General features: G+C 32.6%; 2 protein-coding genes across 2 annotated transcripts; both read left to right on the top strand.

The window, feature by feature from the left end:
- The first annotated feature begins 461 nt into the window (after window positions 1-461).
- LOC129886960 (chaperonin-like RbcX protein 2, chloroplastic) lies at window positions 462-5,647 on the top strand. Its single transcript, XM_055961873.1, has 5 exons — window positions 462-1,034; window positions 2,792-2,883; window positions 4,614-4,671; window positions 4,904-4,969; window positions 5,267-5,647. Exons 1-5 carry the CDS (start codon window positions 711-713, stop codon window positions 5,390-5,392), a joined length of 666 nt encoding a protein of 221 aa, XP_055817848.1. The 5' UTR covers window positions 462-710; the 3' UTR covers window positions 5,393-5,647.
- A 1,857-nt stretch (window positions 5,648-7,504) lies between these two features.
- LOC129884856 (uncharacterized) lies at window positions 7,505-8,904 on the top strand. The gene is made up of 2 exons (XM_055959133.1): window positions 7,505-7,651; window positions 8,289-8,904. The coding sequence occupies exons 1-2, from the start codon at window positions 7,598-7,600 to the stop codon at window positions 8,685-8,687; spliced, it is 453 nt and encodes a 150-aa protein (XP_055815108.1). The 5' UTR covers window positions 7,505-7,597; the 3' UTR covers window positions 8,688-8,904.
- Window positions 8,905-12,721: the final 3,817 nt, after the last annotated feature.

Genomic DNA, 12,721 nt, shown 5'->3' with positions numbered 1-12,721 from the left:
AAAGAAATTTAATAAATAAAAATAAAAGTAAAAAATTGGGGGGGGGGGGGGGGGGGGTGTATGGTGAGAGAAAGTGGTGGAGCGAGGTAAGAAAAATATTTTATATTTTAATTGTTTTTGGGATACTTTAATATTTAATTTTAATAATTTATTTAATTTTGGTTAAAGTGAAATGTTTTATCCATGTGGAATGTGATGTGACAATTTTTTTTAAATGAAAGAAAGAGTGTAGTACATATATCATGATAAAAATATAATAAAATCAAATTAATAGGTGATAGTTTAAATATGAAACTGACATTCTTAATAATTAAAAAATAAATAATTAAGATATATTTTTGATACTTATATCCGTGAGTTACAAAAGAAATGCATATGTTACCGGTGCATATAAAAAAAAAAAGGTGGAAGTTGCTTGTCACTCTTCCTTCAAATAGGAAAAAAAAACCATTTTGGGCAAGAAGTTCAATTCCTAGTAAAGGTTTGGCCCGTGTTCTCCTGACAATAGAAAGGAAGAAGCTCGACCACGGTATGTTGCTTGTCCATAAAAAAGAAAAAAAATCCTTTGTCAAACAATTTTGGACCTCAGAAAAAAAACTAAATAAAATCCCCAAAAATGTGTTTTCAAGAATCTGCAATAGAAGATTCAGCCACTACCCCCACTGCTCTCCACCTCATCAAATTCCCATTTTTTCAACCCCCAACACATAATGGTGGGAACTATTTCTGGGTCTGGAAGATCATTGGCTGATAATCATTCTTCTCCATGTTTGTGCTTGAATCCTAGTCTTAACTCAGGCAGCTCTAATTTCAAGACTAGTGGGGAATTGGGGTTGTGGAGAAGCTATAAGGGGAGAAAGCAGTTGAATTTAAGCAGCAGTTTCTTGGAAGCATGGTGTGAGTGGAGGTTATCTGCAAAGATGGTGTCTTTGGCTGTAAATGGGGGTTTAAGAAAGAGACAGAAGATTAGGAAATTCACTGTTGTTGGTGGGTTGGAAGTGGAGGATGATGATTCAGGGGAAGATGTTAAAAATGTGAGCTTTGTTTTGTAAATTGTTACTACTAGGAATTAGACCAGAATTTTCCAATGTGAGTCCTTCATTATCTGCTCAAACATGATAGTGGGATTCTATAAATTGATTAGCAATTATGAATTGTATAGTGTATTCTATAACTTAGTTTCAGCTTACAAGGGCATGACCTTCAATAGGAGGTTATGGTGGACATGGATTAGGGTAGAGGGTTAGTTAGGTAGTTGAGAGTTGTTTCGCTTTTACTTCCATACTAGTAGTTGTAGCATTACGCAGGGAGTTCTTGTTATTCCAGTTTCTTGCACTTTGATTATCATAATTTTTTAACTGTAGTGACTGTTCCTTTTTAATATGCTTTGTCATGCGTTCATTAGCATTTTATCTTGGCTTCTTTACTCCCGTTGTTTTCATTTTTCGAACTGCTTTTTAATGCTTTTACTTGAGCCTAGTGTCACAGACTTAGACTTCAACTAAGACCTCTGTGCGGCACTTGACAACTTACTCACGAATCTTTCACGATCTTGCAAGCTCAAGTAAGCCCTTAAGACTAGATCGCTAAGGGAACGCTAGATTGTAAGAAAGACAAGAGAGATTTTACGAGGAAGGCTTTGTATTACTTGGAAGAATGCTTGATTTCTGGATGGTTTACAAATGAATGGCCCCTTCTATTTATACTACTCCTAAGGGCTTAAGTGTAAATAAAAATTACTACACAAGTCCTTCCATATTTACAAACTAGTCCCTCTTCTAGATTTATCTACACAACTAGAAGATTCTAATGACTTTCCATGCAAATCCATGGAATTCTAAAGTCTTCCAAGGGAATTCTCTACATGTCTCTAGAAGCTTCCAGTATGGACTAGCATTTTTCCTATGTAAGGCTTCCACAAGGGTAACTTTGTGACAAGTGGCACTTACGTGGCGTGGTGATGTGGCGGGTCATCACACTAGGGTCTACCTCCCAAGGTAGGGGTAATGTTTGCGTACACACTAGCCTTCTCAAACCCGACATGTGGGATTACAATGGGTATGTTGTTGTTGTATAGTGTTTGATTGTGGCTTTTATTATCTGCTCACAATGATGGTGGATTTTGTATATTGATGACAAATGGATTCTCTTTTCATTGACATGATAATGTTGTAGTTTGCTGTAATAGTTTGTAGATAGAACACTGGATGTTGAACATTTCCTTTTTGGTTAGAAATTCTGGAAAGAAATGTGAACATATAGAAATTAGATATAAGTGAATGGGTATGGTCAAACGGGAAATTTTTGGTGGTGTTGTGTAAATTGAACGGTTTTAAATTTGATTATAGACTGTTCTCGTTGGGCTTTAGCGAAAAAACTTGCAAATTTATACTTTTAATCATCAGTTTGAAGAATGTTTAAAATGATTAGGGGATAAGGTAGCTGTCTTTTGTATGGTTAGACTGATGGAATCTCAATATATAATATGAATTCATAACTTAAATTGTCTTCTGGTCTTTTTTCCAAATGGCTTTTACTACTCCTTTTGTTGCAGAGCCAATCGATTCCTCCACAGGTGTAGTTAGCTAAAGCGTGGCTCATTATTACAGTGCTCTCTTTGTTGATTCTGTTACTTGAATTTTTGGTTATCCATTAAATGAACTCTGTTGAAACTGTTTTATCCTCGTTTTGCTGGAACTATAAGACTTCAAGGTGAACCGTGTCCAATCTCTGTTTGCAGTTCCAGTTTTATTTGATCATATTTAACTCCTTAAGTGATTGGCGTTTGTAGGAAATAATCAATGTGATCACTTACAAAGCTGTACGGACTGTTCTTCAACAACTCTATGAAATGAATCCGCCACAGTACACATGGTTTTACAAGTAAGTTTAGATTTCTTTTCCTCATAAGGTTATCCACTCTCCAGATATGATGATTCTCTGGTTTAGCCCATTGACTCAAGTTAGCATTTAGACTGTTGATATTACACTTAATCCAATTTAAACAAAATCATACGAGGAGAGATAGATGCAATGATCATCACAGTTTTGGTGGTATTGTACTTTAACCCTTTAAGGCAAGTGTAAAGCGGAAAATAAATTGACAATTTCGAAGGAGATGGGCTCTAGATTGGTTTGGAGGGATGGGAGTGTGGTTGTGGTTTAGTGGTAGTGGTTGTTGGTTAGAGAAAAGGGTGGTGAGGCTAGAGAAGGCTGAGGAAAGGAAGTAAAATGAATGAGGGAGAGGGGAGAGGTGTACTGAGAGAGGCTAGAAGCTGCGTTGCAGGGGCAGGGAATGGCCAGAACTGCAGCTGAGACAGTTGTATGCTTTGTTAGGACAGGGATAATAATATCTTCCAACTGTTCAAACTGAAATATCATCAAATTGTTAGAATACATATTATAATAATAACATTAGAGACCCAAAATAGGGCTTGCTTGGCTTAGAGGCACACCAAGAAGTTTCTTTAAGATAGTTGGAGTCTCTCCCACGAGCAAACGGAAGAATAAATAACAACTCTATCTTCGGGATTCAACTAACCACGAAACAAGCAGCATTCAAGAACGTTGCTCTTCTATTCTTAAATGTATGATTTCACCTTTTGATCAATGTCTCTCAAATATTTTCACGGGAAAGGAAGTGCTTTTCTTTAACAAGAAAAAAATAACTATTTATAAGATAAAGAGTTTTCATCAAATAACATTTATTAATAGGTTCATGAATTTTGTACGATAAATGTATCTTCCAAAAGAACCTAAAAGATATAAATCAATTGAAATGAAACTTATGGATTCACATTCATTCATTCTGAAAATCAAAACTCCTATCAAATGTATTGTTTCGAAATTAATTGAAACATTTGTTCCAACATGCTTCTCTCGTTGTCCTTTGCTTTTTCTATTTTATTAAAATTCTATGAGTATTTTATCTTCTGAGCATTTCTATGTTTCCCCTTTTATTTATTTTTCATTTAACATACTTCGGTTCTCTTGAAACTGTTTCTTTTTCCTTTTCCAAGATATTTGTTACTCTTGATTTGAATGAAAAATTGGCAAATCTTGTCCTAGTTTGGTTTTATTCTTGAAAAATAACTCAAAATTTCTCCTGAGAACTCATATTTTAAATCATCATTTCCCTAGAAAATACCTATTTAATGGGATTATACTACCACGTTTGCAAGCTTAGTATGCTCTGTTTTGAAGTCACCAAGGGAGCGACTTAGTGGTCAAAGAAGTGGAGTAATACCTCGGGAAGCTTGGTTCAAATTACAGTAGAGGCAATACTAGGTAAATTATTCTTGGTTGTCCAAGCGTTGATGGACAAAGTTGATTACCAAATATATACCTGTGTTAATGGGATTAGTCGAGGTGCACACAAGTTAGCTCGTAGCGTAGACACCACTGTTATATTAAAAGAAGAACAAAGCTCCAAACTGGAAGCACGGAGTCTGAAGTGTAGTTTCACCTGGTAAAAAGTAGCGAAACTGCTCGTTCTTGAAAACATTTTGTCTTTGTCAAAGAATCTTGTTTGTTCTATGGCACTGAGAGGTATGAGTCTTTTGATGGTTTTGCTCACTGGGTGTTCACTAAATTTTTATCCTTTTTTGTTACAGTTTTATAGCAAATCATGTGCCTAACACTGGGAAGAATTTCCTTCAACAGCTTTTCAAGGTAACATTATATATATTGATAAATATTCTTTCTATATGAAAAAGGTGAAGTATGGCATCTAACTTGCAAGGATTTTTCCATGTGTCTTCTGCTTCCAGTTAAATATGTTTTCAAGGAAATAGCACTGTAACAATGTCCCCTTAGGTTTAAGGATAACTACTCTCATATTAGCTGAGTTTTGCTTTTTGTCTGTATTGTTCTGTGTGTCTGATGGTTTCTAAAAGTTTTGCAGGAAAAGCGAGAACTTGCTGAGAGAGTGATGATAACACGTCTTAGCCTTTACAGTATATGGATGCAGGTATGCCACCTTGATTTTATCTACTCCTTGATGTAAATGTTTTGCTCCTTCAAAAGTACAGCATTCGTGAATTATACATATCTTTGTTCAAAAGCAGTCTATTGACAATCACGACACACTGTTTAGTTGTAGTTGGTTCTTTCTGACAAACAAATGGTTTAATTGATGGTGAAAGGAGTGCCGATCCCTTTTATCTATCTTTCATTTGTCTGTGTTGTATCATGGACGAGTGGAAATTTGGTATTTCAACTTTGATGATGCAGAGAAAAGCTAATGAATATTCTCTGTTGGATGTAGAAATGTGATCATGCTGAATTATATAACAGAATATCTGATGAGAACGTGGAGCTGATGCGTGAACGACTCGCTCAAACTGTTATATGGCCATCTGATGATGATGAGATTGCTGGAAGTTTGGATTGATTAATGAGAGAAGACTAGCTCTGTTTGGTGTTTTTGCCCTTCTTTTTTCCATTAGTCTTGATAGGCAAAACTGTATAGCGCATCTGGTTGACCAATATATCAGGCTACATGTTTTGATCTGTATATCATGTATGACCTCAACTTTTATTGTTCTGATGGGGATGAAGTATTTACACTAGAATTTTTCAAAATAGTTTCTTGATATTGTTAATATGTATTGCAAAATTATGCTATATAATAGCAGTCTTTACATTGCATTAAGTGTTGATTTACCTGCTTAAACAAAATCTGTTGAAGAATACATATACTTCCGTTCCGTTAAGCCTATTTTCTGCAGTTCCATTGTCCTGCAGATTGGATTTGAAAGCAAAAGAGAACAAGTGGAGACTGACAAAGAATAAAGTATACTGATGCTGGCATTACATGCTAGTGAAGTATGATTGAGGTAAGCAAGTGATAACAAATTTCAGGATCAATTTCTTGAATGATATAACTGGTTTAGTCCTTCAAGCCTAGATGTTGATGAAACTTCGTCTTCGTAAATAGACAATTGGCTCATTTTTCTGTTTTACTTGTTCCACCATCTACCTATCCAGCCATATGATTTCAAAAATTCTGGTGCTCTGTGCCTGAAACCAGATCACATGTTTTAAAACTGAGATATTGTACTGCAATGCAATAGTTACTAAATGACTGGCAAACAAACCTTGCACCAAACTAGAGCTTCCGTCATGTCTCACCCTCCAAGAAAATGCAAGTTCCTACAATCTGCTGATGTATTATTTATAATTTCTGCTGATTTTTTTTGTATTTATATAATGAAAATGTTTGATTACTGAAGCTTTAAAGCATCATATTGTTATGTTGGGATATATTTGGAACTGAATTCCTAATGCATCAGAATCATTGACAACTATTACCATCAGATCTAGATGTAAAATTTCCTAATTAAGACACTGCAGTAAAACAAATTCTTAGCAACTTCAATATCATTAAATTGAAGTTGAAGTAGTTGTTCAAAAACAACATACCCCAGTGGAATCTCACAAATGGGGTTTGGAGAGGGTTGGTAATACGCAACCTTAAATTATATTATCCCGACCTTGTGAAGCACTTGCTCATACTGGCAAAGAAGTAAAATTTAATTAAGATGCTCAAGAGAAGTGAGGTTTTGCCACTATACTTGTGGTAGAGAGGTATTGATCCTAATTAGAACCTGCCAATCAGGTTGATAGTAAAATTTTGTTGCACTTATAATAGTATACTAGCACTTACAATTGAGACCTCTCTATGGTGATTCTTAAAGGAAAATTGATTAATTACCTCTAACGCAATAAGTTGCAATCTTTTCTGAATGATAGGCAGAGTAGTCGTACCCAGGACCTTTGCATATTCTAATACAATCATCTCATCTAAAAGATTAGCTTAAATTATCATAAGGAAAATACTCATTTATCTACATAATAGTTATTTCACTCACTTTAGTAGGTTATCAAAGATTAAACATAAACTTCTTCAAGAGAGAAGAAAAAAAAAGGTTTTGTATCACATAAATCAATTTTGTACTCTATATTCAGCTAATTGAATGGGTCAAATGAAGTTGAGGATATGTAAACCTACGATAAAATATTTAACTTTCCATTTGTTTTTACCTTATTAAAAAAAAAATATGAACACAGTTTGATGACCTTATATATTCTCCAAACAAATTCAAAAATTATTTGGAGGATTGAGGATTGAAATTGATGAGAACAAGGTTCGCGCGCCGTGTAACACTGATTTAATTTGTCTACGTACATAGACAAACCAACTTATAACTAATTATTAATAGCATATAAATATACAGCAGCTTGAAGAAAAGAAAAGAAAAACAAACCAATGGACAAATGGTTCTTGATTTGGAACCTTCTTGGGATAAGCATGACATAATTAAAAATGTGAATAATCCTAATGGGTATATATCCACTGCATGCAATCTTCAACGTGTCAAGAGAAGACAGACACCAAAACATCATCATATCCTCATCAAACATATAAGATGCTGTAACGTGTAGAGTGTCAGTTGCTCTTCTTATATCCTGCCACGTCTAGTTAATTAGCCGCCTAAAATCCATTATAAAAATCCCCGTGTCTGGCCCCGGGAATTATTATTATTATTGTCAATACAACACACACAAGCAAGCAAGAAAGAAAGATAGAAGAAAAATGGCAGCAGCAGAAGAACCAATACTCTCTAGGCTCGACAGACTTGACAATATTGTGAGTACTACCTCTCGTATTACTCCTATTTTAATTAGTTTTTGCTATAATAAATATATATTCTATATTTAGCCTTATTCCTAGTTCAGATTTTTTGGGTTTACATCATATCTTTATTTTTCTTTTTTTATGCTGCTTTTCCATCACTCGTTTTCTTCATTTCCTACCTTTTAAGGTGCATGGTTGCGTCTATTATTTGATTCTCAAAAGATAAGTTAAACCCAAAATAGAAACAAGTATGCAAATTTAAAAACTACCACGTAAAAGTACCAATTGTACCAAATCGTGGCAAAAACTTTAGGACTAAATTAACAACAATAACCATACGCTTTCGACATATATATAAACAAATATATATTTACATAATCAGTGAATTTTAATTTGTTAATAATAAGATTATCAGTCTATTTTACTTTATTAATAGTAAGATTGATAACATGTTATCAATTAATGTGCGAAATAGAGATCAACTATGACATACTAGTGTAAAATTACCACCTTCTTTTTTTAATGAACTACAGTGATACTTGAATTCAGAATCAATCAAATCAAATTTGATTTTTTGTTAGTAGGATTCGAATCGATTCCTTTTCCATTTTCAAAAGGATATTTGATATAATTTCATAATTTTGTTCAGATAAAAAAATTAGAGGAAGTGAGAGGAGGTGATCATTCCCCGAAGACATCAACGGCATCAAGCGAGACATTAACGAGCGACGGGCAAGTTTCGTCGCTCGATTTCTCACCAAGAAGCATGGAGAAGCATTGCCGTCCCATAGACGACGTGATTTCGGAGACGGAGCATAAAGGGACACTTGTTGAGAGGCTGGTAAATGTTGAGAACAGGGTATTGAATGTGTGTTTGCAGTTGGAAGCAGAGTTGGAGATGATGAAGAAGAAGAAAAAAGATGATGTTATTGTTGAGGAGAATTTGAAGAAGCAAAGAGAGGAGAATAATGTTGTTGTAATTGAGGAGAAGAATAAATCACCACATAAGAAGGGTAGTTTCAAGAGCTTTGTAAAGTCTTTGTGTTAAAGGGACAGGGAAACACAAATAGAGTGATTTGAAGATTTTGTGGGATTTCAATGATGTATGTACCTGGTATATATATGTATGTGTTTTTTGTTCAAAAGTTTATTTGGTTTTATGTAGGGTGTTGTTTATGGCACCAAGTAGTGGGGCACCAATGTGACAAGTTTGGCAGTTATTATAGTATTTATGTTAAAAGTACTACTTCCCATAGTCGAAGTTTTAATATACCGGGCTTGTCTTCTTTTTTTTTTCTCTACTTCTCTTGCCAGTGGGTCTTAGTCGGTTTTGGTTAGAACCAATTTATGGTTCTTTAATAAATCATAATTTGTTGGGAAGGGATATTACCATGTGAGGGAATTAGATTTTTACTGATAAGTTGTGAAATTTTTAACAATTATGTAATCAATTAAATGAACTTTTGAGATTTTTCAATTAGCTTCGATTTGTCCTTTATAGTCTCCTTCAAACTTATATTGCAATATTAATTAGAGTTTTCACGTTTAATGTTTATTTCTTTAAAATGGCACTTGAGAGTTTTTATGAATGGAGAAATGATTGGAATTTGGAAAGGATTAATGACAAACACCTACCCTTTAACTTGCTATACCTAGGGAGTGTGTATGTGCATTCTTTTTACGTTTGTTTTCCCCTCCTTTAATATTATAATTATCTCTCAACTCTCTCCCATGTATTTAATATTTGAAAATGTATGTGGAATCTATTTGATATTTTAGATATATCTATCTAGTGTGATATATGTGTATTTGAGATATATTAGCTTTATTAGTCGCTTCTTTTTTATTTTGTTCATCTCTTCCTAGATTTTGTATTTCAAAATATATTTGATAGCAAATATATATATATATATATATATATAAGTGTATTTGATGTAAAATTATTAAACTATCAAAAAAAATTAGTAAATATGATAGAAATATTTGTATAATTAGCTATTTTTTCCTTTTTTATACATCAAGCCCAACAAGCTTGCATCAGATCTGCAGGCCCAGGCCTGTGAACGTAGTTCCTTTTGCTTTCTTGGGTTCTTGCTTGCATGGTTGATACTTGACCATTTGCCATTGGGTTTCTTTCATGGTTGGCCCGTCAGCCTAACTCAATTACGAGTGCTAGTTAAAATATACAAAACTTCTACCATATATTATTTTGAAAAGTGTGCGTATATTTATACCCAAATATACAAAACTTATGATATCAAATAATAAATTTAATAACAAGTCTCCACATCAAAGCAACATTTCCTAACATGCAGTACTTTTTCCTAGATTGTTCTATATCCATCTGGTACAAGTGTATTATTGAACCTATAATAGTACACATCAGAAAACCAAACATGATGTTGAGACTGATATTGATTGCTCCAATAATTTAATATTGGTAGACAATCAATTCTATAAAGCATAACATCACTATGAAGGTACCAGACTACATTATATATCATGATGTCTAAGGTCTTGGAACATCTTGAATGTCTTAATAATTCTTGATTTATAGCCCTTTAATTAACTTATGTTCTGACCTTAATTAAGTACTGCCTTTTGTACTATTTTAGTTTTGACAAATGCTGAAATTCAATATATATTTGTCTTTGTCATGGAGATATTTGTCCAATTTTTGAACATCAATGAATACTTTTACGTGTGATTTTTTGATGTGAATTTGGATTAATAATCGTACCGCAAAGTGAAAGCGAATCCTAAACAAGAAGGATATGTCATCGAATCGGATTTAGAGAAGTCTCGAAAAAAACTTAATAAATGTCAAATGAATTGTACATTAAAATGGAAATTTCCGCTAACAGTTTAAGGGGTTTAATTTAGTCATATGTGTTATTTCACTATTTGGACATACTGAACTTCAATATTTCCAAATATTAGTTTGGTCATGAGCATTTTTCCAAGTACTGAACTTCATTAAATGAAATATTTATTTGATTTTCTGTCATCAATACTAGATTAAAATTTACCAACTAATTTTCTTATTTAAATAAAGTTCACAAACACGACTTGAGTTTAACTTCCGCATTTTTTCTTATTGGGGTGTGTTTGATACGATGGAAAATGTTTATCATGGAAACTAAACTAAGTGGAATTTTTATTTATTTTTTTGTGTTCGGTATGCAAGCAAAAAAATATTATCTTAAAAATATTTATATATAATTTAGACAAATACTATGGAAGATCAAGGTGAAGTGTAGGGTGTGGATGGTGGGGTGGTGGGATAGGAGCTACAGCGGATGCGGGTGGTTAAGGTACGTTAAAAGGTGGAAAGACATTATCAATATGAAATATATGTCACTTCTGTAACTTGATTGTTATACTGGAGTCATTTTTCTCATTTTTAAGGATTTTTTTATATTTTTTTAGAAAAAATATTTTTTCCAAAAACTTTGACCAATCGAATGTATCAAAATCGGAAGAAAATATTTTCCTCCGTATCATACACACTTATCTCGACTTCAATTTATTTTTTTCCAATTTCATCTCAAATATGGTTTAAACCTTTCCCCAAATTCAAAATTAAGTACTCTACTTTCCAACCTCCACTCAAATATATGTTGTACAAATGCATGCCAACTTCATTTTCACTTTAGTTAAATAGGCAAAAACGTAACAATTAAAGATATAAACTAGAAGTATTATTTATGATGAGAATTCCTTGAGATACTTGGCGTTTGACTATGTTCATTATAAAATTAAAAAAAAAGTAGTTTTTATTTTCAAAATGAAAAATGATATTTGAAAATTTAGAATGAAAAAATCTTTTTGTTGGTTTTCAAATTCTTGAAAATTCTAAACTTCAACTTCAAGTTGAATTTTGAAATTTTATGATCAAACGCACTCCACTCCCGAAAATATACTCTTCTGGTCCCCAAGAACTAGATGTTGGCATTCAATTTTATTTTCCTTGAATATTCTCATCAAATGCTTGCCAAAAAAAAAAAACTAGAGGTGTCTAAAGATTGAAAATGACAAACTGTTTTGATTGACTTTAAGGTGGTACAAAAATCCTTTCATATTCTCTTTTTAGCATCACTTTGTGCCATTTTCAAAGAACATTATTTTCAGGTGTGGAATTTAATATGTGGAGAATGTTAATTTTTCTTCAAGCAATCTTATATCAAATCACCAAATCTTTTAAGTAGACTTTTGTATTAATTGAATTATTATGTATAGTCTTGCATGATTAAATTGGTTATGTAACAAAATTAAGACCATCTAAGCATGAGAAAATTCATTCATGAGTCCTTACCAAATTACTAATCGCTCTCTTAAAATTGGGCACTATAGTTTTCTGATCATAAGAAGTTTTTGGAAAAAAATTAAGAAGAAAAAAAAAAGGATCCTATATTTTTTCCAACAAGGTATGGATCATGACAATTTTTAAAAATAATCTTTTGCCTCGTATGTGGATAGCATTAAATTAGAAGAAAAAGAAGTTGTGGATGTAGTTGACAATTAAAGCTCTAAAACAATTCCTTTTTTTTCACATTGGAGTCGATCTAAATTTTGATATTTTTTTATATTGGAGATAAAGTAGTTTCTAACATAGATAAATTATACTTAAAAGAACTCAAGTTTAAGATCTCTAATTAAGAATAAAAAAATATTTATCACTCCACCATAACTCTTACCAGAAAAAAGTCATTTTGCTGTAAACCATTTGGCATCGTATTCCTTAAAGCACTTTTTGAAATTCAAGTACCCATTTTGAGATCTTCTTTTTTTTCGATTTAATTTAAAGAAATAGTCGTTTTTTAATTCAAAATGAAAACTATATATATTCCAGTTTTAATATAATATAAAAACCAACATCGTAAGGATACAAAGGAATATATTATTCGTTTACTGTTTAATATGAACAAAATAAAATCCCACATGTTACGTCACTGGTAATTTTAGTTAATAACTGGAATTTGTTTTTATTATCTCAATTATAATATGGATCAATTAAATTTGCAATAGAGACTTTTTTATTTTACCAATCAATATTTAAAATTTACTGACTCGAGCACGATA

This window comes from Solanum dulcamara, chromosome 4 (genome assembly GCF_947179165.1).
Source record: "Solanum dulcamara chromosome 4, daSolDulc1.2, whole genome shotgun sequence".
Taxonomy (NCBI): domain Eukaryota; kingdom Viridiplantae; phylum Streptophyta; class Magnoliopsida; order Solanales; family Solanaceae; genus Solanum; species Solanum dulcamara.
The sequence above is the reverse complement of the archived record's forward strand: the minus strand, read 5'-3'. Positions and strand labels throughout refer to the sequence as shown.

What these genes read in the sequence shown, in the direction of transcription:
- LOC129886960 (XM_055961873.1), top strand. Translation starts at nt 711, where the DNA reads ATGGTGGGAACTATTTCTGGGTCTGGAAGATCATTGGCTGATAATCAT. An exon ending in CAGGGGAAGATGTTAAAAAT is followed by an intron (nt 1,035 to 2,791) that starts GTGAGCTTTGTT and finishes TGGCGTTTGTAG; the next exon opens with GAAATAATCAATGTGATCAC. An exon ending in CAGTACACATGGTTTTACAA is followed by an intron (nt 2,884 to 4,613) that starts GTAAGTTTAGAT and finishes TTTTTGTTACAG; the next exon opens with TTTTATAGCAAATCATGTGC.
- LOC129884856 (XM_055959133.1), top strand. Translation starts at nt 7,598, where the DNA reads ATGGCAGCAGCAGAAGAACCAATACTCTCTAGGCTCGACAGACTTGAC. An exon ending in TCGACAGACTTGACAATATT is followed by an intron (nt 7,652 to 8,288) that starts GTGAGTACTACC and finishes AATTTTGTTCAG; the next exon opens with ATAAAAAAATTAGAGGAAGT.